This window comes from Diplotaxodon limnothrissa, linkage group LG13 (genome assembly GCF_057381915.1).
Source record: "Diplotaxodon limnothrissa isolate DT_005_m linkage group LG13, D_limnothrissa_male_GT1.1, whole genome shotgun sequence".
In the NCBI taxonomy this organism is placed as follows: domain Eukaryota; kingdom Metazoa; phylum Chordata; class Actinopteri; order Cichliformes; family Cichlidae; genus Diplotaxodon; species Diplotaxodon limnothrissa.
Window position 1 is genome coordinate 8,460,064 of NC_140608.1, and position 24,656 is coordinate 8,484,719.

At 40.1% G+C, this 24,656-nt stretch overlaps 3 protein-coding genes across 5 annotated transcripts; 1 reads left to right on the forward strand and 2 right to left on the reverse strand.

The window, feature by feature from the left end:
- Positions 1-764: 764 nt before the first annotated feature.
- Positions 765-10,537, reverse strand: fam149b1 (family with sequence similarity 149 member B1). 3 transcript variants are annotated; one of them, XM_085369440.1, is made up of 16 exons: positions 10,466-10,537; positions 8,312-8,428; positions 7,467-7,611; positions 6,715-6,863; positions 6,394-6,537; positions 5,355-5,516; positions 5,100-5,299; positions 4,813-5,003; positions 4,152-4,220; positions 3,522-3,634; positions 2,967-3,191; positions 2,211-2,334; positions 1,949-2,074; positions 1,667-1,748; positions 998-1,135; positions 765-826 (listed from the first exon to the last, which is right to left on the reverse strand). In XM_085369440.1, exons 1-16 carry the CDS (start codon positions 10,510-10,512, stop codon positions 765-767), a joined length of 2,094 nt encoding a protein of 697 aa, XP_085225566.1. In that variant the 5' UTR covers positions 10,513-10,537. The 3 variants fall into 3 exon arrangements, with proteins under 3 accessions (XP_085225566.1, XP_085225565.1, XP_085225564.1); XM_085369439.1 differs by having other exon boundaries at positions 765-847; positions 4,861-5,003; positions 5,100-5,284; positions 10,466-10,512; XM_085369438.1 differs by having other exon boundaries at positions 765-847; positions 4,861-5,003; positions 5,100-5,287; positions 10,466-10,512.
- Positions 10,538-11,325: 788 nt separating this feature from the next.
- On the forward strand, positions 11,326-16,775 carry ecd (ecdysoneless homolog (Drosophila)). The gene is made up of 14 exons (XM_085369747.1): positions 11,326-11,428; positions 11,595-11,837; positions 11,946-12,063; positions 12,227-12,314; positions 13,397-13,575; positions 13,868-14,060; positions 14,234-14,362; positions 14,465-14,590; positions 14,681-14,766; positions 14,862-14,965; positions 15,376-15,634; positions 15,846-15,913; positions 16,012-16,217; positions 16,321-16,775. Exons 2-14 carry the CDS (start codon positions 11,633-11,635, stop codon positions 16,555-16,557), a joined length of 1,998 nt encoding a protein of 665 aa, XP_085225873.1. The 5' UTR covers positions 11,326-11,428; positions 11,595-11,632; the 3' UTR covers positions 16,558-16,775.
- A 100-nt stretch (positions 16,776-16,875) lies between these two features.
- Positions 16,876-24,656, reverse strand: LOC146619801 (uncharacterized). Its single transcript, XM_085369748.1, has 4 exons — positions 24,411-24,656; positions 23,343-23,541; positions 18,342-18,642; positions 16,876-18,257 (listed from the first exon to the last, which is right to left on the reverse strand). Exons 1-4 carry the CDS (start codon positions 24,488-24,490, stop codon positions 17,851-17,853), a joined length of 987 nt encoding a protein of 328 aa, XP_085225874.1. The 5' UTR covers positions 24,491-24,656; the 3' UTR covers positions 16,876-17,850.

Below are 24,656 nucleotides of genomic sequence, written 5' to 3' on the forward strand. Positions count from 1 at the left end.
TCCTGAATACATATAAATTTACCTTTTTGCAGTAACCCTGATGTTACCTGTCAAAGCACCCCCACTTGGCTTAGCTTAGATCTAAAAACGTTACATCCCGTAAAATGTTTTGTACATACGTGACAAGCTATTTACAAATAAAGTTTTATATCACTGCCTCTTATGTTCCTTTTGCTGTCGTGTCATGCAGTTTAAAACCCACAGCCCCTCTCGTGATTTAAAATAAGCTCGTCTTTTTGTTTTCCTTCCTGTATACGATGATATGCAAAGAGGCTATGGATAAATGCTTGTCGTGTCCCTATAAAAGATACAGTACCAAACTCTCTGATTTAGCTTCAGAGAGGAAAAAAAAAGTGCTTTTTATCCTCTGTAATCCTGTCGGGATGAATGTGTTATTCCCTGCATAGTGGGTTCCTGGTACAACAACGCAGCACAGAGGATAATATACAGTACGTTCACATATAAATAGATATATACATATTTACATCATACATGAACTAAGGTCTAAATATGCAGCTCATACTGTACATGAAGATGGAGTTATTGTTAATAATTATTTCTGTTTGGCAGCCTCATAAGCTGATTTTTGAAGTACAAAAATAGGGTTTTAACAAAAATATTACAAAAGCAGCATAATATGAAAAAAAGAACCTGCTACTTCTGTAAAACAAAACAGTTCAGTGGGCACGGATGCTGCAGAGCATTGCACTTTGTTGCACTTTAATAAAGATGAGTGGCTCAAAAGTCTGGAGTTTAGAGGCAAACTACAAGCCAGGTCTGCTGGCTCTGGATGAGATGCCTCCTCGGGTGTGAGACCGAGACGGGACTGACGCAGGCACCAGTGGAGCTGAGAGGAAGAATTTAAAAAAAAATTATAATAATTTTAAGTTAATAAACAACCTTAAAACCGTACTTGCTGCTTCAATCTCCCGCATTTATAGTTCAGTTCTGAGGCCCGAGTATGAAAGAGCTTCATCAGCCACTTTAATCTACTGACCTGGGACAGGGGCTTGCGGGTCTGGCTCCTCTTCGTCTTTGATGGGCGAGTGCCCCAAGGGGTGGTGGGAAAATGAGTCCAAAAAAGACGAGCTGCTGATGCCAAGACTGATGCCCGTCACACCGATTCCAAGGGAGTCTGGTGCAATGAAGGAATAAATGAATGCATAAGTTATTAGGCGATGTGCTACGAAACGCGCCTTAAAGTGCATGTTCAAAACAGGAAACGGGCCGAGAAAAGCAGGAGTGTTAGCTCACAGTATCAGTGATTCACTTTACCCCAGGATGAACTGTTGAAGGTTATGAACTATGAGAGCAAATAAAAATGATTGTTTTATTGAAGTATATCCACACACTGAGTCCGCTATAACAAGCAGTATGATAACAATACTGCTTAGCTAAAACTTAACTAGAAGAACAGTAAAGGACGAATGAATAGAACAGAGCTAAAAGTAGCAGTGAAATGAATGGGATTGCATACATACAGAAGTGTATTAGCCTTTTTTAAACAATAAAATCAACTTTTATTTAACTTTAAATGAACATATTTTGAACATGAGTAGTCGAAGAGGCAGATATAGTCCTACAGAGTGGCGTTCGGTAACCAGAGAGTGCATCACATCAAAATTTTTAATGGTTTCTTTTCAAATATTCAGGCTGAATTTCTGACCTGTGCCCACAGAGGCTCTGCCTGGCCGCCCCTGCCCAATGTTGTCCAATACTGTGAAGGATCGACGGTATGGAGTATCTGACTGAAAGCAAAGTGAGGCGTCAAGCATGCTTACAATTCAGAATGTTAACCATACCAGCGAATAATATAGCGTTACTGATGCCATTGTGACCCGATCTACAATCTAATTACTGGAAAATAAAAAAACATTACAGGACAGCTTCTCTATGGAGTCAGAAATGAAATGACTGTATTTTCTCTGATGATTAACCAGCATCTCACCCTGTAAGTGTGGGTTGTGTTGGGGCGAGAGAAAACGTCCAGTAGGTGGTGGCGATCCCTCGGAACTGAGCTGCCAGCTTTGTCATTTATAGCACTGTGGGCACGGCTAGATGGGCCCTTCTGGCGCTGGAGGGATATTTTAAAAAAGAAAAAGAGAAAAGGGCACAAAGTTGACTGTCTGGCTTTATCTACATTCATAAAACACTCTCTCTAGGTTTACTGGCACATTACTTAATTATCTACTTGGTGAGAGTGCCTGTACCTGTGCAGTTTTAGATGGCTGCCCTGAGTAAGATGAGTCTGGGTCTCCGGTGCTAATGGGCGGAAGGAGTGTGTTTCTGCTTAGAGGCAATGGTGGAGAGTTCAGTTGGTCACTGGCTGTGGGTCTGTGGATGTGTGGATGAAGACAGTTTTGTCATTTTATCCATGCTTCATTAATAGCTCCCCTTTTTTTAAAGAGATTTCAGAGGGGTTACTGTTAAACCCATAATAGAAGAGAGGATAAAGGCCTAAAGTTTAATTTACCTTTTCTGGGCCCTATGTGCACGGCTATTTATTGTCTAGATGCACATAGACTGCATTTCGTTGCCTTGGACTTGTGACATGTGCAATCACAATAAAGTTGAATTCTATTCTATTCTATTCTAAAATCAAGTTTGTTGAAAGCAGCCACAAATATGTGTCAGACAGAACTAAACTGAAATCAGTCTGACATCCCAGAGAGCAGTTTACACTCTGATTTTCCAACATACTGGGTGCTTCTTCATATGCTGCACAATAGTTATACATGAACAATCAAGCACTAGTCAATCAGTGTGGAAGCTCACTACCCGACAACATCTGACAACAGGCTGAGTCCTGCATGTGGCACTGCCACAGCCATAAGCTGAAATGGAGTCTGTTCTAAAGGCAAGTTCTCTCTACATCTGCAAAACTTCACAGGGTGTAGGAGGGAATGAGGAGAGAAAAAGGGAGCAATGTAGGAACTGGGGTGGGTTCTCGTGATGTTAAAACTCACAGACGTGTCCCGCGGATGAACTCATCCATGGATCCCACTGCGCTCGACTGACTCGGATTGGGAACAAGAGGCAGGAGGGTTCGGGGAGGAGGGTTCCTGCGTCGGGCCGATTGTGCTGGGCGGGACAGCGAGGAAGAGCTCTGCTCCAGGGGTCGGCGAGGGCGAGGTTTGTTGGAGGGGACCGCGCTAGATCCCGGTCTGTGAGACGCACGCTCTTCTGGCTCCCTGAGTGGGAAGGAAAGAGAGCAAAACACGTTCGATGAATAGTCTGTTTGCAACCAGCCAACTGGCTGAGGACTCTGCCAAACAAGGTGTTAGGACCAGGGACAAAAACACTGCATGAATGATGCTCTGTACCTCTTGTTCTGCAAAATGTGTTTTTCAGTAAAGGGAAAACTGCAAGATATCTTTGTCTCTTTTCTCTCTGAGTTAAAGATTTAAATCACATATTAGAATTCAGAATTGTGCTAAAATTAATTTCCCTGTTTGTTTTTAGTTTTTTCGTTTTTTTTAAAGCCACTGCTCACAGGTTAAGACAGTAATATGTGATCATACTGGCTTCTATCCGGCACACCCAGGTTCCTCTGCTGAAGGGGGATGCTGTGGATCACGATGAGGTCGTTCAGGTTGTGCTGAGTCGCGGCTGCTCCTACAGGGACTCTTCCAGCCTGGGGTTTGGTGTGAGATGAGTGACAGATAGTAATGAGACAGATGGGATGAAAAGTAAAAGATGGAAATGATTAAGGGGTCAAGGAGGGGAGGGAGATAGGAGGGGACAAAACACATAATATAAGAAGAGGCTAATAGGGCTAGTTATTTCCATATGTATAGTGCAGAAAAATTGCCAAGAAATGGTTATTCGTCATGCAGTGATGTAAGGAGGGCCCCATATTTGCTATGGCACCAAAAAGACAACAGTCATAACACTAAAAATGCAACAAAAACAATAAGTAGCAAAATAATACATTCCAGCACTCTCCTAAAAAAGGAAGGCTCTAACTACAGTTAAACTTGTACACGTTTAAAGTAAGTTGCAGGTAATGAAAAAGATAAACAGATGGCGACGCTTCAGTGTTAATCAACAGTCACAAACACGTTTAATCTAGAGGTAAAGATAATGAGCCGCTGTGGACGGCATGCACACAGCACGCCACCATTTTGGCTCTAAGTGAGGGAGTTACATACACTGGAAGGCCTTTTCTGCTTTTTGGATTTCCGCCTGGACTTGTGCTTTGAGCCCCTTGACTTTGTGTTCTTTAAGTGAGAGTAGAAGAGGACATGTCCAAAGAAAGAGACAGTGGATAGAAAGGAAAGGAAGGAAGAAGTGTAAGTGAGAAAGAGGGTAATAAGAACAGAAGAAAAATGGATAAAAAAATAAAAAAGAATGACCAAAAGAGATGAAATAAGACAAAATACATTGGCATGGTGAAGAGTGGAAAGTGAAGAGGGAAGAAAAGAAAACAGTTAATGAACTGGAAGCGCTGAAAGAGTGAAGAGCAACAGACAGAGGTAATAATTAAGTGTGAACTCTGGAGGAGACACATATGACTCTAGGTAAAATGAGTCTTACCTCAATCCATACAAAAAATGTATTCATTAACTCTATAAGACTAAACTTGCCAATTCAAATGACTTCTTTTCAATTACTACATTGTCATTATTAAAGTGAAAAAGGCGCCACATAATAGCGACACTTTTTTAAATATACAAAGGAAATCTATAACTATTTATGTTCTTCTATTATAACATAGTCACTTAGTTTGATGGCATCTACTAAAAGGAAAAAAAAATTAAATTTTGACCCTCCTGATAGTCATGAAAGTGAAACGAGGCCCACAGTCTGAACTCCCTTAGACGCACCCCGGTTCCTCCCATTACTCCTCAGACCACTGACCTGGAACTGCATGCCAGCTGTGAGTGGGGGCACCCGGCTCTGGCCAAGTTTGGGCAGCATCGTGGGCAGCGTGGAGAGCAGCATAAAGGGATTCTGGAAATCTTGCTGCACGGGGCTCAAGTTCCCAGAAATATTTTCATCATCTGCCAATGACAAATTTAAAACTGTTGTGCATAAGAATGTCGATTTGTTAATTAGAGTTCAGCCTAACGCATGCAAACCAGTCAAATTCAGCCTACGTGAAGTGCAGCATTCCCAGTGGCGTTGAACCAGCTCTTTCATGCAGCCAATGAGCTGCCGCCACACATCATCAAACAGCAGATCGAGAACAGCGTGGCGGCGACACCGGTATGGTGAGACTGGGGGCAGACATTTATGCCTCCGACTCGACTCGGAGCAATCCTGTTCCCACTGGTCATCCTCCCTGCAGAAATAGGATCTTATAAGAAAATGAACAACACATAAACAGCAATTCTGAAAACAGAGTAACTTACAAGTCTGTGCTATCAAAAGCAAGATATTCCTCCATCTGACCCTCTAGTTCAGTCACTCTATTCTTGTTATGGCTGCCAATGCCGCTGGAGGTACCAGGCTGAGCGTCCAAGTCTGGTGAATTGGATCTGATCAGATGTGCTCTCCGGCCCTGCACATTCAACCTTACCCCCACCAAGAGAAGACGAGACTTAGTTAAACAAGGTCATTTCCATAAAAACTAAATCCCTCAAATTCAGCAGACAACCACATCTTGAAAAGTAGAATTAACATAATTTTAATATGTACAAACAGGCTTAATCTAATCTCTTTTATATCAACTCGATTTACGGAAAAACTAGTTAGATAGCAGAGCAGCCTAATTCCTACTAGTCTATCAGTTAAAAGTGTGAGTCAAAGCATCATTTTCTCAGAACCATGATACCCACCATGACTTTGGCTCAGATTATTAATTAAAAAGCCAGAGGATCTAGGTCACAAAACCAGAGTCAGCCAGGACTCCTCTATAATTGATGCAAAAACAGGAGTAATCTGGACAGCCAACATCCACTCAAGACAGACAGACAGAGGCATTGCAGTTTTTCTTTAAATAATAAAGCAAGATATGGCTCTTTTGGGCTTTGAACATACATAACTGCTGTAAACTGTTCCATAGTTAGTTAGTGTTAACAGAGTTTATTGACAGTAATGGCTGATAATTCTTGTCTCTGCTGTTTCAGAGTATAAGCTGAAGACTGACTGATAAAACAAAGTATAATGTCCATTTTAAGCGGCAGTGACAGGCTGTTCTGAGTAACGTCTGACATTCCTTCAGCCAAGAATGATAAAAGCGATAACATATCAGCCATAATTATGTGGACACAAATCAAACATAACAGCCTAAGATACTATCTAAACTCCACCCTCCAAGATAACGCTAGATCAGATGGTGAGATACCACTCACACACGCAGAGATATCTTCGTATATCTGAGAGAGATGCAACAGGTGATCTCTAACCTTATGTATCGACTCAGTGCAGAGTTGAGACTTTGAGACTTACTCTGTTCCTTCCCTGTCTTTCTCCTGGGGTTTAACGCTGCTTTCTTTGCCCGCTGACAACCTGCTGGAAGCGCTGCCTTTCCCTGAGGTAGTATACCACTGGAAGCCTTCATCACTGGGACACAGCAGCTGAGTCCCCAGGATACTGAGTGACACACACACACAATGAATATGTAAAACAAGTGTGATTCTGTAGAAGAATGGAACACCTTCACAGGTTTTTCTCCACAATCAGAATTAGTCTTTGATCCCACTGCTGCCCCATTTCATTGGGAATTTAAAAAAAGGGCTGGCAGATGATAGGAGACGGCGGATTAAATACCGAAGATGAGGGAAACGTGTGGCCCACTGCTGACATTCATCCTGGAGCCCCTGGAGTATCCCTCCCCCACTGCCTCTTCCCTCATAAAGATCTTTGTCGATCTCCTCAAACATTTGCTGCACCTGCCGTGATGCCGCCTTGTCAAACTCCTATGGGACGGAAACAGGAACACAGGAAAGAGAGTTATTCTTCACGACTAAAACTCCCCACATTTTACTTACTGGCAACATATCGCTATTCAATGCAAGCAACAACGTGCATGATAATTAGCTCCTACTCTCTTGAGGTGCATTCAAGTGTCAAGTTGTTCATGTCATAAAAAAAGGTCAGGGCGGAGAACGATGTATATTTAAAAGATGTCTCTTAACTGAGAGTTTTTGCTTCTCAGAAGCAACTTGAGGACAAAGAAACTAAATAAATCATTGAGTCCTAAAAAAGTTTTGTAGAAACAGCTTGGTCAAGCAGAATCAGACTTTGTGTGTACAAACAAACATCCACTATACTATATAAATACTGTGTTCATCTGTCTTCTTCTAAATGTTTCCACAAATTTGTGAAAAAGAGGCAAATGTTAGTGATTAAATGAAAATCTAACACAGGACTGCAGCAATGTGTTTGTGTCTATAATAAGACAACAGAAAAAAAAGAAGAAAATCAACATATTTAGTGTTTTAGTGTGCACAGTGTGTACATCCTTTGTTTTACAGACAGAGTCAGGCTGGCATCAACAGTTTTCTCGTGAGCAGACTTACATCGTAGCCCCAGGAGAAAACAGAGCTCCTCTCGGTGGAGATGCCAGTACCCGTGGAGCTGTGAATACCTAACCAGGACTGGCTGGAGTCTACTGAGATGACAGTGGGGCACTGAGAGTGGCCTGAAGCAGCAGATGTCTCTGAGCTAAGCACAAAGACAAAACCGTTATGTAGCCTGGCTGTAAAATCAATGTGAAGAACCAAATGCCCTATATGAAGTGTCCTGTGTTTCTAGCACTCGTTCTTCCTTTTCAACACGCGATTTCTCTTTTCATCAGTTTTTCTTGTACCAGAAGAAACGGAAGAAACCAACAACTTGTATAATCTGAAAAATAAGCCTCTGTTACTCCGCTGAGGGAATCGAACTGGTGTCAGCTGCTGATATTATCAAGGTGGAAAGTGTAGGCCAAATGTCAAGGCAATTGAATATTCTAACAGGCTGCCTCATATTTTATTCTTTTAACTGCGCATCTGAAGGAGGCAATGTGATATGAATTAATCCACTGCTTCTGGGTGTCACATAGCAAGAGCCCTGAGAATCAGTTGTCTGCTCAAGATGGTGTAACATTACAAAATACACAAGCATGAGAATGTGTGTATGTGTGACTGGTTGCAGGCTGTTTTATTTCAGCCTTATTCTGGTGTTGCTTAGGTTTGTCTGCTTACATAACAGCCAAGAAGCAAGGCTTGACTACTCTGCAGTCATTTTGTAACATACTCTAGGCACTTATTTGAGCACAGAGTTTCTTAAGTACCACTGTCTTTGTTCTCACACAGATTTCAATACAATACTGTAACAAGCCTGGCGTGTGAGTCCTTCTGCAGAATGACCAGGACTCAGTTACCTGTTGTGCGCAGAAGCAGCTTCCTGCAGGTCATGGAGGTAGCACGGAGGGGTTTGGTTGTTGTCTGCTTCTTCTGGAAGAGGATGGTGGTCAAGGCTGCTTCGAGACAACCCACGACTGCAATAAAGACAGATTTAGAGCATTCAGTGAAAAAGCAATCAACAAAAGAGTGTGCAATTGCATTTTGGGATGCTAGGGAAGGATATTAATATGTCAGCTCCAACTACCAAGTCTGAATCTGAACACTGTGTTGAAATACAATAGAAAAAAGCATGCATGCAACTAAGGTGTGCAAAAGCTCCATTACCATGAGTCTTATTAAAATTATTTTTGCAATGAGAAACACGGCCTTTATAAAAGGGAATGATAAGGTCAAAGCAGATTACGATGGATCTAAAGGAATCAGATGTAGAGTCCCTATTATAGTCACTGATGAACTTATGGCACATATACAGTGCTGTGAAAACTATTTGCCATCCTTCCTAATGGCTGATTCAGATCATCAGTCAAATGTTAAGATTCGACAAAAATAACTCTGGTAAATACAACATTGAGTTTTTAAATGGATGTATGGGTAAAAAAAATAATTGCTCCTAAACCTAATAACTGGCTTTGCCACCCTTGGCAGCAAGAACTGCAATTTAGAGTTTGTGTTTGCGATAACAGGCAATGCTTAAAATTCACTAGGGAAGAATTTTGGCCCACTCATCTGTGTAGAATTGTCATAACTCAGCCACACTGGTGGTTTTTTGAGCATGAAAGGTCATGCCAAAGCATCTCAATCAGATTTAAGTTCAGACTTTGACTAGGGCACTGTAAAACCTTAATTTGTCACCTCCATTCAGAATGCATTTGCTGGTGTGTTTCGAATTATTGTTCTGCTGCAGAATTCATATTTCCATCAATTGTGCTTCATCTAGGTCCTGGGGCAGTAAAGCAGCCCCGGACCATCATACTACCACCACCATGTTTGAATGTTGCTGGCAGTTCTTTTTATGAAATGCTGAGTTAGTTTTACACCAGATAAAACAGGACATAAACCTTGTACAACATTCAACTTTTGTCTCATCAGTCCAAAGATTCTTTTCTCAAAAGTCTTCATGAAGGGATCACCAAGATGTTTTCTGGCAAACGAGATGAGGCTTTGTTTCTTTCTGGTCAGCAGTGGGTTTTGCCATTGAACTCTCCCCTGCATGCCATTTTTGCCCATTTTCTTTTTTTGTTGTTGTTGCTGAATGATGATCACTGATCTTAATTGAGACATACGAGGCCTGCAGTTTTCCAAAAGCCTTAGAAATGGCTTTGTCACCATTTCCAGAATAAAAAAAAATCCAGTGAATTTGTTTCTCAGCTGTTTTTGAGTTTATGTAGATTGTGGCTCAGTGTGTTGCTTTTTGAGACCTTTTGAGATCTTTTCACCCACTTACTTAAATTATTTCTTAATTCAACAGGTCTGGCAGTAATCAAGCCTGGGTGTGGCTAGTGAAATTGAACACAGCCTTCCAAACAATGTGGTTAATTTATGGCATAACAAAGGAGGGCAAAGACTTTTTCACACAGGGGCAGGTAGGTTTGGATAGCTTCCCCCCCCCCCAAATAAATGAAATCATTTAAAAACTGTATTTCACGTTTAGTTGAAATCTAAATCTTTGTTTAATATTTACTCATATTTGTCTATTTTTTTGCTGCACTGTAATATGACAAGATGACATGAAGAAAACAGACACCAGTGAAAACAGCTGGAGATTATGTGTTTTTTAAACATTACACTGTGATTACACTTGATTCCATTGTATCTGCCCATAGTGTTGGTTTTGTATCTCTTATTGACTCAATCTCATTAAATAAATGTCTACATTTCATTCTTATGGCTTGACAGCTTTCTCTGGAGAGAAAATAAATAGAGTGGGTGGTATGAAATAAAAATGTGACAATCAACTGAGCTGATTGCCATGTTCACATTGCATCTGTCTAAAATAGACCACGGGCAAGCTGGAATATCGCCACATCGATCAACACAAATAATCATTTTTACTCTTTCTGTCACTAGTGTAGGTTAACAGTCAATCATCAAACCCCCCTCCACTGAATAATAGCAGCATTCAATAACCGTTAGGGAAGGAAAAAAATAAAGAAATTATGTCAGCTACTCACATCTCGAGTTTGTGCGATACAGGTCTCCGGCTGTATCGTGAAATCATTCTCCTTTGCCTCCGTTTTATATGCTCAAACCCTCTCCTCTCCTCCTCGCCTCCACTTCCAGGACGCTCAGGGAACGGTTCAGATGGAGCTCTGACATTTCCTCTAATATTAGCCCGCAGATACTCTGGATAGAGACGCTGTTTCTTAACGGCTGCAGCTAAGCTACGTCCAAAAAAACTAAGCTAGCTACTGGTACGAGGGTGGCCAGATTATTAAAAAAGGCACAAATAGCATCATACAATTTCCACATTCCCTCATAAAATAATACTTGGTTTACTAAATGAGCATATTAGGTAGCCCAGAAGTTCACTATTAATTACGTTTCTCTTGCTATATATATATGTATATATATACATACATTTTTTTTTAATGAGTGTTTAACGTTATTGGAGCAAGCTATCGCCAGCTCATAGGATATTCTTTGCTAAAGCTAGCATCACCACCAACAACAAAAATAACGCGGGTGTCATGGATACGCAGCTTTGTTGCCCCGAGGGATCGCGGGAAATGTATTTCAGGCCAACTAAATGTTTCTAGAAAGCCAAAGGCTGCATACTTCAATTCCCAGCATTCATTGCAATAGCAAGTTGCGTTTATAAAATGTATTCGCCGGTCCTGTAATTTTAACTAAACGCAAGATGTGTATTCATCACATTTAGTGGAAAATTAGACTTATTATGTAATTTGCATTTATGTAAAGTAATGTAAAGTATTTTTTGAATCGGTAAAACCGCTACAGAAACAGAAGGTAGGAACTCTGTTTATTATCTGTTTGGCGAGGACGACTGGAATTCGTCGTAGGACCTAAACAGTTACAGATGGCGTGAAAGAAACGTATTTAGGAATAACCGTAATAAGAGCCGCTCCAGAATATACTAACACAACATAACCAATTTAAAAGGAAGACAAGACAAGGTAAGGCCGAATGAAGCTTTCAAGAGGTTGTCGTGACAATCACTAGTAAAACGTTGAGTTTATCTAGAAGCCTACGATTTCCTCTCTTTATTTCCATCTAAATTTAAAGTCATAATATAAAAGCAGACATTTCCGACCTTTCATATGTCTTTCCACATCGCTTTAGCGTCGTATCTTTTCATTAGGTCTTTTAAAACTGCTACTATGGAAGCTCTGCAGAGGAGAATGATTGAGGAGGACATGGTCCAGTACAAGCTCTTTTTGATCCAGCCAGGCAGCTCTTCTTCACAGCAGACTGAGGAACGTCTGACACATCTAGTAGAGGAGATTTTGGCAAAGGTTGCCCCTCTTCTGATACAGTACATCTGGCAGCATCAGCCAATCAACCTCAAGTATCACCCTGAGAAAGGTAGAGCTTTTTCAGCACCCCAGAAAGGAAGCAGCATGCTGTATGTCTTTACGTGGTTAACACTCGGTACACACACTAACGGCTGGCGTGTATGGATCTCATTCACAGGAGGCATTCCTGCTCACATTGGTGGAAGCACTCAGTTTGGAGACAATGTTGAGGACGAGTGGTTTATCGTTTATCTCCTGCTGCAAATCACGGAGGCTTTCCCTGAGCTTGCAGCAAGGTAAGGGTGATCCTGATCATAGTTTCTAAATATTTATAAACTCAGAGCAGAGTTTGCACAAAATAATAAAACAAAAGTATCAATAAATAAATAAACACACCCTATTAAAATTCTCACCAGTCATTTATGTCTTTGTTTCCAAAATAATTGTTTATATGTGCAGAGTTGAGGATAATGATGGGGAGTTTCTTCTGATTGAAGCAGCAGATTACCTTCCTAAGTGGCTGAATCCAGACACAAGTGAAAACAGGGTGAGTTTTCCACATGACATGGCAGAGTTGACAGTACTGGAAGCACTGTATGTTTAAGCCCAAATAATTCACTGCCTCCCACAGGATACTACACAGTTATAAACTGATCCCCAGGCAAGCTTTAGTTTCATTTTAGACCTCCCTACTGATACGTTGAAATGCAATTCACAACACAAGGGTTGTATGTCAAAATAATTTTCATTTTAAATAAAAAAACAGGAATGTTAACTTTAATTAGTGCTTAAAATGGTTGTCTGTAAAGACTTTCTCATCGGTCAACTCTCAGAGCTTAAAGAAAAAGGCTTATTCCGTAATGAATGACTGGCAAGAGCCCTCCAGCTATTAAGGGCATCTACCTCCAACTGTACCTGCATACGGCCCACGACATCATCGAGAATCACAGCCATCTGGCACACCAACTAATCTGCTTGTTTCCCATTAAAGAACAGTCTTTCTTATCAACCAAGTGTTTGGTCAAGTGTTAATCTCATTGTCATCTTCAAGTTTGGACAGAAATGATCTGACACTTTACTGCAATGCAATGTGCATGCCAGGTTAAATAATCCCACTGGCACTACTGCGTACACTTGTCACTGCGCAATTTCTCATGTGTAGTAACGCTGCATACTGCACGCCTATAATTTTAAGAATGTGTATCCATTTATGACTTTTAAAAATTCTATTTCTGACTCTAATAGTATTTTAATTTTAAATTTAAATTGATTTAGTGTTGTTTTTTTTGTTTTTTTTAAATCTTGTTAAATTTTTAGATGCTTGGTGACTTTTTTCCCTCATCTTGTTAAGCACATTTCATTGTAATGTTGACTCCGTGTTAAGCTCGACTTACAATGCACCCAATTGGATAGAATTACTTATCATCATGCTCATTTTTGTTTGTTTTCAATTTGACTTTTCCTGATTAAAGTTAATGCTTAAGTGGAATAAACCAAGCCTGGAATGAACAAGCTTGAAAGAAAACATGTAAAGACTTACATGCACAGCCCTTTTAAATTTTGTTTACTTGACACTGCCAATTTTTTGCTAAGTGTAGGCTTTTTTGAACCACTCCTTTTCTTTCTCAGGTCTTCCTATACAAGGGAGAGTTGCATATCCTTCCCTGCCCATCTAAATCCACTTCAGTGGGCTTTTCAAAAGATGTGGTACCCAGTGTGGCACAAGCTCTGGAGCTACTTTACACCCACCCAGAAGTCTGTCGGGCAAGCTCCAAGATTTCTTTAGCACTGAAGAAGAGACTAGAGGGGTAAGAGGGATTCCACATATAATCAATATTCAGTATTCAAAAGCAACATCATGATAAATACTACTGACAAAGTAACTCTGCATGCGTCAACTGGCACTCAGCCTATTTCAGTTACATAGTTTCCTTAGGGATAAATAGAGCATTCTGATTCTGTGGTTTCCAGCTGCATAGACAGGGAGAGCACTGGCTACATGATATTGGCTATTTAAAACATCAGAATACAGGGTGCTGAATCACTGTTGTGTACTAGAGGAATACAGTTTTGTAACATATTCTTTTTCTTTCCCCTCAGGTATCCAGGGAAGATTAAATCTGGCCTCCACCGTGCCCACTGCTTCATACCTGCAGGTATTGCCACTGTGTTGGCACAGCGACCAGACCTCATTGCACCTGCAGTTTCAGCATTCTACCTGCGGGATCCAGTAGATTTGCAGGCGTGTCGAACCTTCAAGACGTTTCCTCCTGATACACGAGTCCTCACTTTGGTAAATACATCCATGTATATCTGTACTTTTTAAAAGGTAATATCTTTGTTCAGAACTGTTCTGTGTTGTTTTATAAATGCTTATTTTATGTACAGGACTGTAATTAGTGATTTGTATTTATTTATTTTTTGGGAGGGCGTCTGTTTCCCCTAACCTTGAATAAATATTTTCAGGTGACGTTCACCCGGTGCCTGTATGCCCAGCTCCAGCAGCAACAGTTCACCCCAGACCGGAGGAGTGGTTTCACCTTACCTCCTCGTTCTCATTCCCAATACAAGGCTCATGAGCTTGGCTTGAAGCTGGTGATTCATTATCTATCTTTGTACTTCGTACTTTGTACTGCAGATAACAGGGTTGTTTTATTATGTAAAAGTCATAATCTTGTGCTCATGCTGTACTCCCAGGCCCACGGCTTTGAGATCCTGTGCTCTAGGTGCAGACTGCCTTCATCAGAGCCTAATGCCCCAGTCAGTTGTAACCCACAGTGGAAAGGCTTTATGGAGAGTTTGAGTAGGAATGGCTACTTCCATGTATGTCACTTTTTTTCATGCATGCACTTTCATGCATTTATCTTTGGAGCGCATTTTTAAAAAATGTGTTTGCACTGTTGTCAAATGCAGGGAGAACTGGAAGGTTCAGCACGTTACAGAGAACTTACAAGATCAGCAGAAAACTTCTTCAAACAGTCGGTTGCCTCAAAATCAAGGTAAAGACTTAAGCTGTTCACAGTGTGAATATGTATGCCAATGTCATCTAAGATATCTATTTGAATGAACCTTTTGTGTGTGTGTGTTGCCTCAGTGCTTTGTCCCCAGGTGAGGAGGTTCTCCAGCTGCTGCACAGCTGCGAACCATTCAACTTGGAGGAGATGAAGAAAAATGAGTCACAGCTCCCCCAAGAGGACAGTGAGTGAAAATCATGTCTAGAAACTGGCAAAATCTTATTTAAATAATGTGTGAGTGTAAATAATTGTCTTTCTTAATACTGAAAGACATTAGTCACATTTGCCAAGTGATCCATGAAGGCACAATGTGGGGATACTTAATTTAGACCTCAGTTAAGTGTAATTTTCCTAGCTAGGGTAAGAACACCTGTCTGTCTCTGGAAGATTTGTATGTTAGTTGTTAAGCATTGTAACTTTTATATGACCTTGCTAGAAAGTGAGCATTGCCTTTGTCTATCTCAGCCACCTAAGATTCTTTGCCTTGTGCCAGTTTCTTTCAGTGTCTGTCCTTTTGTTATGCTTCCCTCATTTTCTCCATTTTTTTCTTACGGACATTTCCCATAATTAGTTTTTCTCTTTGTTAACCTCCAGGTGATAGCTGGCTGGATATCACAGCTCAGGATTTGGAGCAGCTGTTGCAGGAGAGAAGTGGGGGTAGAGCTGATGTTGGCAGCCAAAACTTGAGTTCCACCAAACAGAAACAGCATGCCGGGGATGCAGAGGAGAGGGGAAAGGAGAAGGAGGACAACTTAGAGGAAGAGGAAGCTGGTTACAGCCTGGTAGCTATCAGTCAAGGGATGAAGAACTTTCTCAAGGCCATGTCTTCGCATGAAGGTGCAGAACTGCCCTGGTGAGACTAAGTGACTTTGTAATCTTGTTGATTTTTGTTCATATTTAGCCAAAAATATATCAGATTTTAATATCCATATGGATGTAGTATGAGCATAGTTTTCCCTTAATGGTCTCCCTGAGCTGTAAATTGGTATGTGTATATTCTTGCAAGCCTAATTTATTTAGGCCTACATTGTCATACTGACAGTCTTTTTCCATTTCTATTCCAGGAGCAGTGCAACCCAGCCTTTTAATATTGATCCAGACTCAATGGCCAATGCACTGGGAAGACTACTTGGTATGTAATTTGCCAACAGTGAAATATGTGGTATGAACTTGATACAATTTTGTTTTTAAAATCATTAATGAATTTGTCTTTTTTTTCTTTCTTTCTAGGAGGCAAAGACGAAGAGCTGGATTCAGATGATCTTGATGATTCTGATAATGATGATGATGAGGAGGAGGTAGAAGAGAAAGAAGATGGCTTCTGTGGTCAAGCAGAGATGAAAGGAACAGAAACTCTGGATAGTCTCAAAAGATATATGGACCAAATGGATGAGGAATTGATGAAGACTAATGTAGGACAAAGCTTCAAGCGAACGGTAAACTCTCGTAACACGCCTTCCTTTGCTAAGATAAAAACTATTCAAAAGATATGCGCAGGACACAGGTGTCACCCTAAACCTATCTTTATCGTATCTGCAGAATTACAACAAGGCAGGAGCAAGCGGCGACTCCTCTCACCCTTCTGCCAGAGATGATCTCCCAAGGGATAACAAACTGGAGGAGAAAGAGGAGGAGATCGAGCCCTTAGATGTGGATGTCAATTTGGTCACAAACTTGCTGGAGTCCCTCAGCTCCCAGGCTGGGCTGGCAGGACCAGCTTCCAATCTGCTGCAGAGCTTGGGCATACATCTACCACCCAACTCTGATCCCGCATAAAGGGCAGGAAGTAGAATCAAATAATTTATATGTGTCATTTGACCTAATGAGATGTGGGAAGTTAACAGCACAGGAAAGACCAGCAGCTAAATAAATAAACACCAGACACAGTGTGCTTGAGGGAAGCACTGAAATTACTTGTAACACAGATGAAGTTAATATTTAAAAAAAAAACTTAAATTCATCTGTTTGAAATTACAGTTAACTGAAAGTGAGATTTTGCAGCAAATGAGCATTTTTATCAGGTTAACTGTAAAATTTTAATACCTGTTGCTTTGTGTCATTGTTGCATGCACTTATGGTGGTTTTTGTTCTACTACAAAAAATATTTTTCTAAATAAAGCCATTTTTCATTCTTATTTTTTATTCAAATTGTCAGCATAATTCACATTTTCTTAGCATATTCAAGTGTAATTTTAAAAAATGATGCATATAAACATTTTCCAAAAAGCTCAAGAATGACTAGGAAGCAATTTGGCTTCTAATAAAAATGTGAAATACTCAATTACAACAAAAAGAACAGCAGCACTAGAGTGAGTGTTCAGCTCTTTCCACACGTGAACCCCCTTCTCATCTGGCATCTCTGCAGTCAGATTCATTCAAGGGCAACTTTTGTCTGTCTCTGGTTAAGTATTAATTCAGTTAACTAAGCGGATTTAAATTGCTAACTTGTTTTATGATGTTAACTATCTGTGTCAACATTCTGTCATTGTCATCCCTTTTCCTCTGAAAGCTATCAGGGTCATACGAGGACTACTTCTAGGGATGTTCAGCACATCCGCTGATAAGAGCTCTCAGAAATTACTGTCATAAAATAGGAAACGATTCACATTTATTTTGTTTGTTTATTTGTACATAAGAGAAATTCAGCTTGTTGATAGTTGCTTAATACTTCAGCTTCATGTCTGAAAGAAAAATTGTAATGTTTGACCCCTGACGCTTAACTGTTTCATTAATAAATACCTAGCTTGTAAACTATTTTCCATTAGTGCCACTGATTTAGAAAGTGCGAGCAACAGCACTCATGTTGCTCACGCTGCAGAAAGTCACAAGTAGCTAGGGCATGTATTGTCTTAATAACATATTAAAAGAATAAGATAAAAACTTGTGATGACACATAATTACTAACCGTATATCGTTAGTGTGCCACCATAGCCTGCATTTTGTCTTTTATAACTTTGTAATGTGAGTGGATATTGACTGATAAGGGATGAATAAAGCTAGTATCTACAGGTATAACACTTTGGTTAGGGTCAGTGGAGTGCAAGACGACCTACTAAATCTTTTAGTCCTTTACAGAAGCTGAAAAAATGGCTGAACTATGTACCTCACTGAGTGGAGCAGTGCAGCAGCAAGGGGTGAGACACAAAGAGCCACTACACCGACCAGGAAGCTCAGCACCATTCCCAGCAGGAGAATAGCAAGCAGGTATCCATGGAAGAGCAGGCTGCGCCAGTTGGCCTGACTCAACACATGCCAGGGACGCTCTGGGTGCAGACACCACAGGAGGCCCAACACCCAGCTCTGGTTCACCAGCTGTGTATAGTAGATGTCAAAAACAGAGGCTTGGGAATCTGGAGGGTGGCTGCGCTCCATCTCAGACACTTTAGCAAGCCAAGTCAGAGACAGGCTGTGCAGGATTAAAGCCAGAGGTCCATATATATACTCCAGAGGCACAATACTTAAGAGACCCTCAGATGCTGCAGACAGACAGAAAGAGAAAACTAATTAGAGATTCATTTACTCTAATATGTGAAACCCTCATCTGATATCCAAACTTTTACCTGTGATGATCACAGAGGTCCCACTGATGATGAAAGTCAGAGCAGTGATGTGGCTTGCTGGTGGGGATGCCAGCTTCAAGGCAAAACTAAAGGCCACAGTCACCAGGGGCAGCAGAAGCACCATGAGGACGAAGAGGTTGGAAGATGAGCTGCTGGCTCTGGCCCACATGGTCAGCACTGCTTGAATGCTGCTACAGATAGCAGACGGCAGCATCCTCTCACCCAGGGACCTTGAATAACTCCTTAGATGCACCAGATCCAGGGCATGCAGGAGATTTAAGAATAAGAGAGACACCAGAACCTGAAAAGACAGAATATAAAAAAATAAACAATTATCTAACTTTAAAAAAGCCCACATGTGGTTATGTGAATCACTCATTTTTAATGATAGGAACTGGAGGGTCATGTGCCTGGCGGGACTGTCGATCGAGGACGCTGAAGATATCTACCTATTCGGAACCATGATAACAGGGTTCTTGCTGATTGGAGCTGGCTTGGCCCTGACTTATCGGAGAAATAAGAGAGCGGAACCGGCTGTTCAAACCCCCCCAAAGCTGCCCGCTGGAATCGAAGCGACGGGACGAGGCGCGACCTCTCACAACGAACGCAGTGTGGTTAACACCTTGGAGACGCTTACAGCTGCCGTGAAGACTCAAAACAACACCATTGAGCGTATGTTGGGATACATCAAAGAGAGGCCTGCTCAAAATGAGACCCTTGAGCTGGATCACATTGCAGAACGGCTCACTGCAGTTGTGGGGTCTCAGAATCAAAAGAATGATAACACCATGGAACAGAAGTTTGATACCATCATGGGGAGGCTTGCGGCTCTCCAACGGGAGATTGAGAGACCAGTGTCGGAGTGTTAAGAACAGCTTGAAATTCTTCTCTTCTTAGCTGCTCGCATAAAAAGAAAATTGACAACATCAACATGCGGACACCACAGCGCCAGCTGGGGCTGGAGCCGAACAAAAACTCCCTGATAACGACTGTGTGATGACTATTCTTCCCATCCCATGCAAGGCCACCTGGATTGGCTAGCAGACTGTTTACTTAGCCTGATAGGGCGAAGGACACTGTCTCAGCTGAACTATGGACACGCACACACATACACTTACACTGGTAAGCACTCACACATTTCCCTTCCCCTTCCAATGCCTTCAATGCTTGTTGCCTCCTGGGAACACGAGGCGGGTCTGGGCCCGCGCTGGAGAGTCGGCGCAGTGGCAGGATGTCTGCTGTGTTGCCTGGGATTACTCCTTATCCCCTACCCAACCCTGTTGCTGGTCACGTGCTCTATAATGTTGTACTGTGGACATTTATGTGCTTTTCTGTGCAGAGGAGGTTTTTTTTGTTTCCTGTTCTCATGCTGTCCTCCTGTAGCCCGGCATGAGTAGAGGTCTCTTTTTTTCCTCTTGTACCTTTCCCATTGTAGTGTACGTTTCAGTTCAGTTCAGTTCTTTTTTATTTCAAACATATACATTCACCAACATTTCATAAAATCATTCCATACAGTTGTTTGAAAAGGAGTAGGCAGAAGTATATACTTATTTAGCCCTACCCCCTCAGGTTTACATCCTCATCATCTAAATTTGAACAACAAAAACGTATACAATGCCTTCAGCTTAGAACATAACATCTCAAAAAAATATTTTCACATGTTCAACTAAAACTATATTTAGATTTGCTAATTTGCAGAAGAAAATAAACATGAGTTTGACTGCTGTCTTAGGTTAATTGCATTTTCTTCATTCTTATACTTATTTAATATTTCTTTTTTGAGTTTTATTTTAAACTGGTTTATATCACTACTGACCTTTATTTCTTCTTTTAACTCATTCCAGAATTTAACTCCTTTTCAATGTTGTTCTTACTCTTTGTAATTTTAAATTCCACTTCCCTCTAAAATTATACCTCCCTTCTCTTTCTAAGAACCATTTACTTATTTCGATTGGGAGCATCCCTTTCCTTACCTTATATATTATTTGCACTGTTTTAAACTTCACCAGATCCTGGAATTTTATAGCTTGCGTCCTAATAAAGAGTGCATTTGTGTGAGCCCTATACCCCTCCTGATTTATTAGTCTAATGGCCCTTTTCTGCATTATGATTATAGTCTGAATATTACTTTTATATGTATTTCCCCAAACCTCTACACAATAACTCATGTATGGTAATAGCAAAGCACAATATAACATATACAATGTTTTCCTATCCAGAAACTGTTTTACTTTCCCCAAGACAGCAATGCCCCGTGCTAACTTTCCCCTCACATAAGTGATGTGTGATTTCCAACAGGCCTTTTGATCAATGATCACACCAAGAAATTTTATGGCATTAACCCTTTCTAGATATATATTATCGACACAAATTTCAATGTTAATGTTTTTCTTATAGTTTCCGAATAACATAAATTTTGTTTTATTTAAATTTAAGGACAATTTGTTTCTATCAAACCACTTCTTTAATATCTTTAACTCCTGTGTGATCACCTCCAAAACCTGTTGAAATTCCGCACCTGAACAAAGTATATTGGTATCATCTGCAAAAATTACAAACTTTAGTATCTTCGATACTTTACAAATATCATTTATATACATAATAAACATTTTCGAACCTAATACCGATCCTTGAGGTACACCACATTCAATATCCATCATTTTAGATTTAAACTCATTTATTTGTACATATTGCTGTCGATTCATCACATAGCTGTTTATTCAATCCAGTACCACACCCCTGAACCCATATTTTTCCAGTTTGATTTTTAGAATTTCGTGGTCAACAGTATCAAATGCTTTTTTTAGATCTAGAAAGACTCCAAGTGCATACTTCTTGTTATCCATACATTCTGTTATTTCTTCCATTAAATCCATCAATGCCAAAACTGTTGATCTATTATTTCTAAACCCATACTGGCAATTTGCCAACAAATCATGTTTATCCACAAAGCTATCAAATCTTTTTAGAAATAGTTTTTCCAGTATCTTAGAAAACTGGGAGAGTACCGACACTGGTCTATAATTTGTAAAACAATGCTTTTCACCTGATTTATAAATAGGAATAACTTTTGCAACTTTCATTTTTTGTGGAAAAACCCCTTCCTGGAAAGACAAATTAAAAATATATTGTAGTGGTTTTACAATACCATCAATTACTCTCTTTACTGTTACCATATCAATATCATGACAGTCATTTCAGTGTTTTTTCTGTAATGCAACCGTTCTCTGACTTGTATCCCCATGTGATGTCTGTGTTGTATGTGTAAGGTCGGGGGGCGGGTTCATTCCACTGCAGGGTAACCTGCCACTGCATGTGGCGAATAAATTTTGAACTTGAACTTGAACATTTACTTCAATTCAAATTCAAATTCAAATTTTTATTTGTCACGTACACAGTCATACACAGTACGATATTCATGTGGCTAAGGCATGTTAACACAAACCGGAATGTGTGAAAGGTAGTAACGTTTACAGCTGAGACTGAGTGAGTGCCTCTTCATCAGCAATTGCCTGCAGGGTCAATTTGGGTCATAATTTCGAACTAGTCCTGACAAAAGGGAACAGAGTTCACATCTACTTAAAAAAATAATAATAATATTTTAAGCAAAAGTCAAACAATGAAAAAGTAATAAAAAAATCAATATTTTAATTAATATTGTACAACATCATCATCATTTCTGTTTTTGACAGCACACTTAATCATTTCAATGTTGCCACTTTAGAGCCTGTAAATATTGTGATGGATTTCTATCGAACATGTTAGCAAGTAAATGAGTTAACTGTAGAGATATTAAACACTATTACACTATGAACTAATAGTGAAATAAATGCTTATGTCATTTCATGCTCAAGCAGCTGTAGTTTATTGGGTGGGTAATACATTACAATTAGCCATTCTTTGCACAATAATATTTTACACTCGGGGGCACTTCATTAGTTCAGCTGGTGGTTAATAAGAGCTCAGTCCAACGGAGCAGCTTTAGGATGTGGTGAAACAGGATTGATGTGCGATGTGATCATGTCAATATGAAACAAAATCTCAGAGGACTGTTTCCAGCACCTTGTTGAATCCGTCCAACAAACAATGAAGTCTGGAATGCAAAGGGTAGTCTAGCCTGGTACTAGCAAGGTGTACCTAATGAAGTGTGAGCATATGCTGTTGACTTTTCACTAACACATCCTGATTTCTGCATTCTTGGATTTATGATAAATATGCTGCAACATACCTACACATTTACTATTCTTCTGAAGGACCTCATAAACAAAATGCATATAAAGCGGGTCATATGGATAAGACGTGGACTAAACTCAACCGGTCCTGTGACTCATTTTCAGTTGTTACGGGCAATGTTAGCTTGTGGACCATACTATACTGTGCTATACTGACCATTTAGTCAGTATAGCACCTCTCCTATATATCAGCAGTTGAGGTCAAAGCTGGACACCCAAAAGTTAATTCCACCTTTGTACAGCGTCACACTTGCATCTGAGTTCATTGGGCAATAATTTGGTTAAACATCTATCCTGCACACGTGTTATCAGCAATAACGTCCTTCTGTCACTTCCCTCTACGTCTGCTTTCACCTTTAAACTAGCACAAACAGCAATTACTGATAGAATTTCACTGACCACCACAGCTGACGGCACAAATGATTAACAACAATCCAATGATTAAGCTTACATTTTGAAAGACCATTTGAATGTTTGTTATAACTTCCTACGTTTTTCTTTTGCAATATGTAACTTCATTATTTGCCTTGATGTTGGCAAAGCTATTATAAATGCACCTGTAATTGAAGCAAAAGCAAATACCCTGCGGTCAAGAAACAGAGCTTTGTGTAAACTAAAAAGCATTTGAGTGGCCTCACATGACCTTTTTTCTCACTTATATAAATTACTATTTATACTAATTTGTAAAAAGGTATTTTTGACCTTATCCTTTCTAATCAGAGTTTGGTTGTGTCCAAAAGAAGAAAATCCAAAAGTTGCAGACACCAACCTGGGCAAAGCTGAGGGCCACAGGATACGGGTAGCGATACTGAGGGATAAAAATGGAAGCCACAAAGTTTCTGAGTTTGTCGCCCAGACCATATATCACCACAACCAGCAGGACCAGACTGGCAACCAGGGGCTTCAGCGCATGATGCGCTGAAAGACACCTTACAGCCGAGGCATATCTCGTCCTCCATCTCCCTGAACTGTGCACAAGAGACATAAACCATAAAGTCACACTGATAACAATGAACTTATAAAATGTTTTTTTTTCTTTTTGTTCTGAGTTTAATGTTTTAAAAAACTTACATTGGAGGATATATAACCTTTCGTTTGCAATGCAAGTTTGCATTTTAAATGCAACTCCTGACTCTTTTATATGGTTCCCAAGATCCAATATATTAGATTAAATTTTTAAAAAAAAAACAGCAACAACAACAACAAAAACAGCATTATCTTTTATCCAAAAGATGTGTGTTTTTTAAATGTATTTATTTTTGTATTTTATTGCAGGATTTCCCACCTGAAGTCCATGTAGTGAGAGCAAACGTTATTTCCTCTCACAACAACCTAACTTTGCTATTTACGGATGATCTCAAACAGTGTTCTAAACATGTATTGTAGTCGGGACAATCACATCACAATTACATACACTGTCTGATTGTTTTGTTGTTCCTTTTCAGTTGTTTATGTTCCGTGTGGCATGTCCGAAAATCGGTGTCTGCTATTGTAGTTTCCTTGTTAACAGTGCGTCCCTTTTAGACCAGAATATTCTTTTTCAATAAAACTCATGTCAATTATGAGTCTGTAAATATACGGCATAAGTCAAATAAATGATAACATAAAGCGCAGAATAAATATGTATTAAATGTAATAAGACCTCAGAGGACTAGTAGGCGCGTTTAGCTTTAACAGCCTATCAGCAGAACTGAAGCCCGATCATAAAAAGTGCTGCTTTAAAACTTAAAAAGAAAAGAAAGACGTATAGACAAACTATAGCAAAACAAATTTAAAAGGAGCGCAACTCATTTTCTTTTCGGGGGAGGAAAAAAAGCGAGAAACGACATCTACTCACCATTTTGTTGTCGTCATAAAGTCATAGTTCATCTTCAACCTCCAAACCAGCCATTCCGTCTGTGTTGCTGTCACTTCCATTCATTCCTACAACAGCCAGTAATAATGCGATTATATCAATAATAATAATTCATCCTCGTAATGGACACGTATCCCGTCCGCCTTTTATTTTGGTATTTAAATAAATATAGACTTGTAACTTCATTCATGCAGTTTGCTTGAGGTGAAGTAGTACCCTTTGCACCTC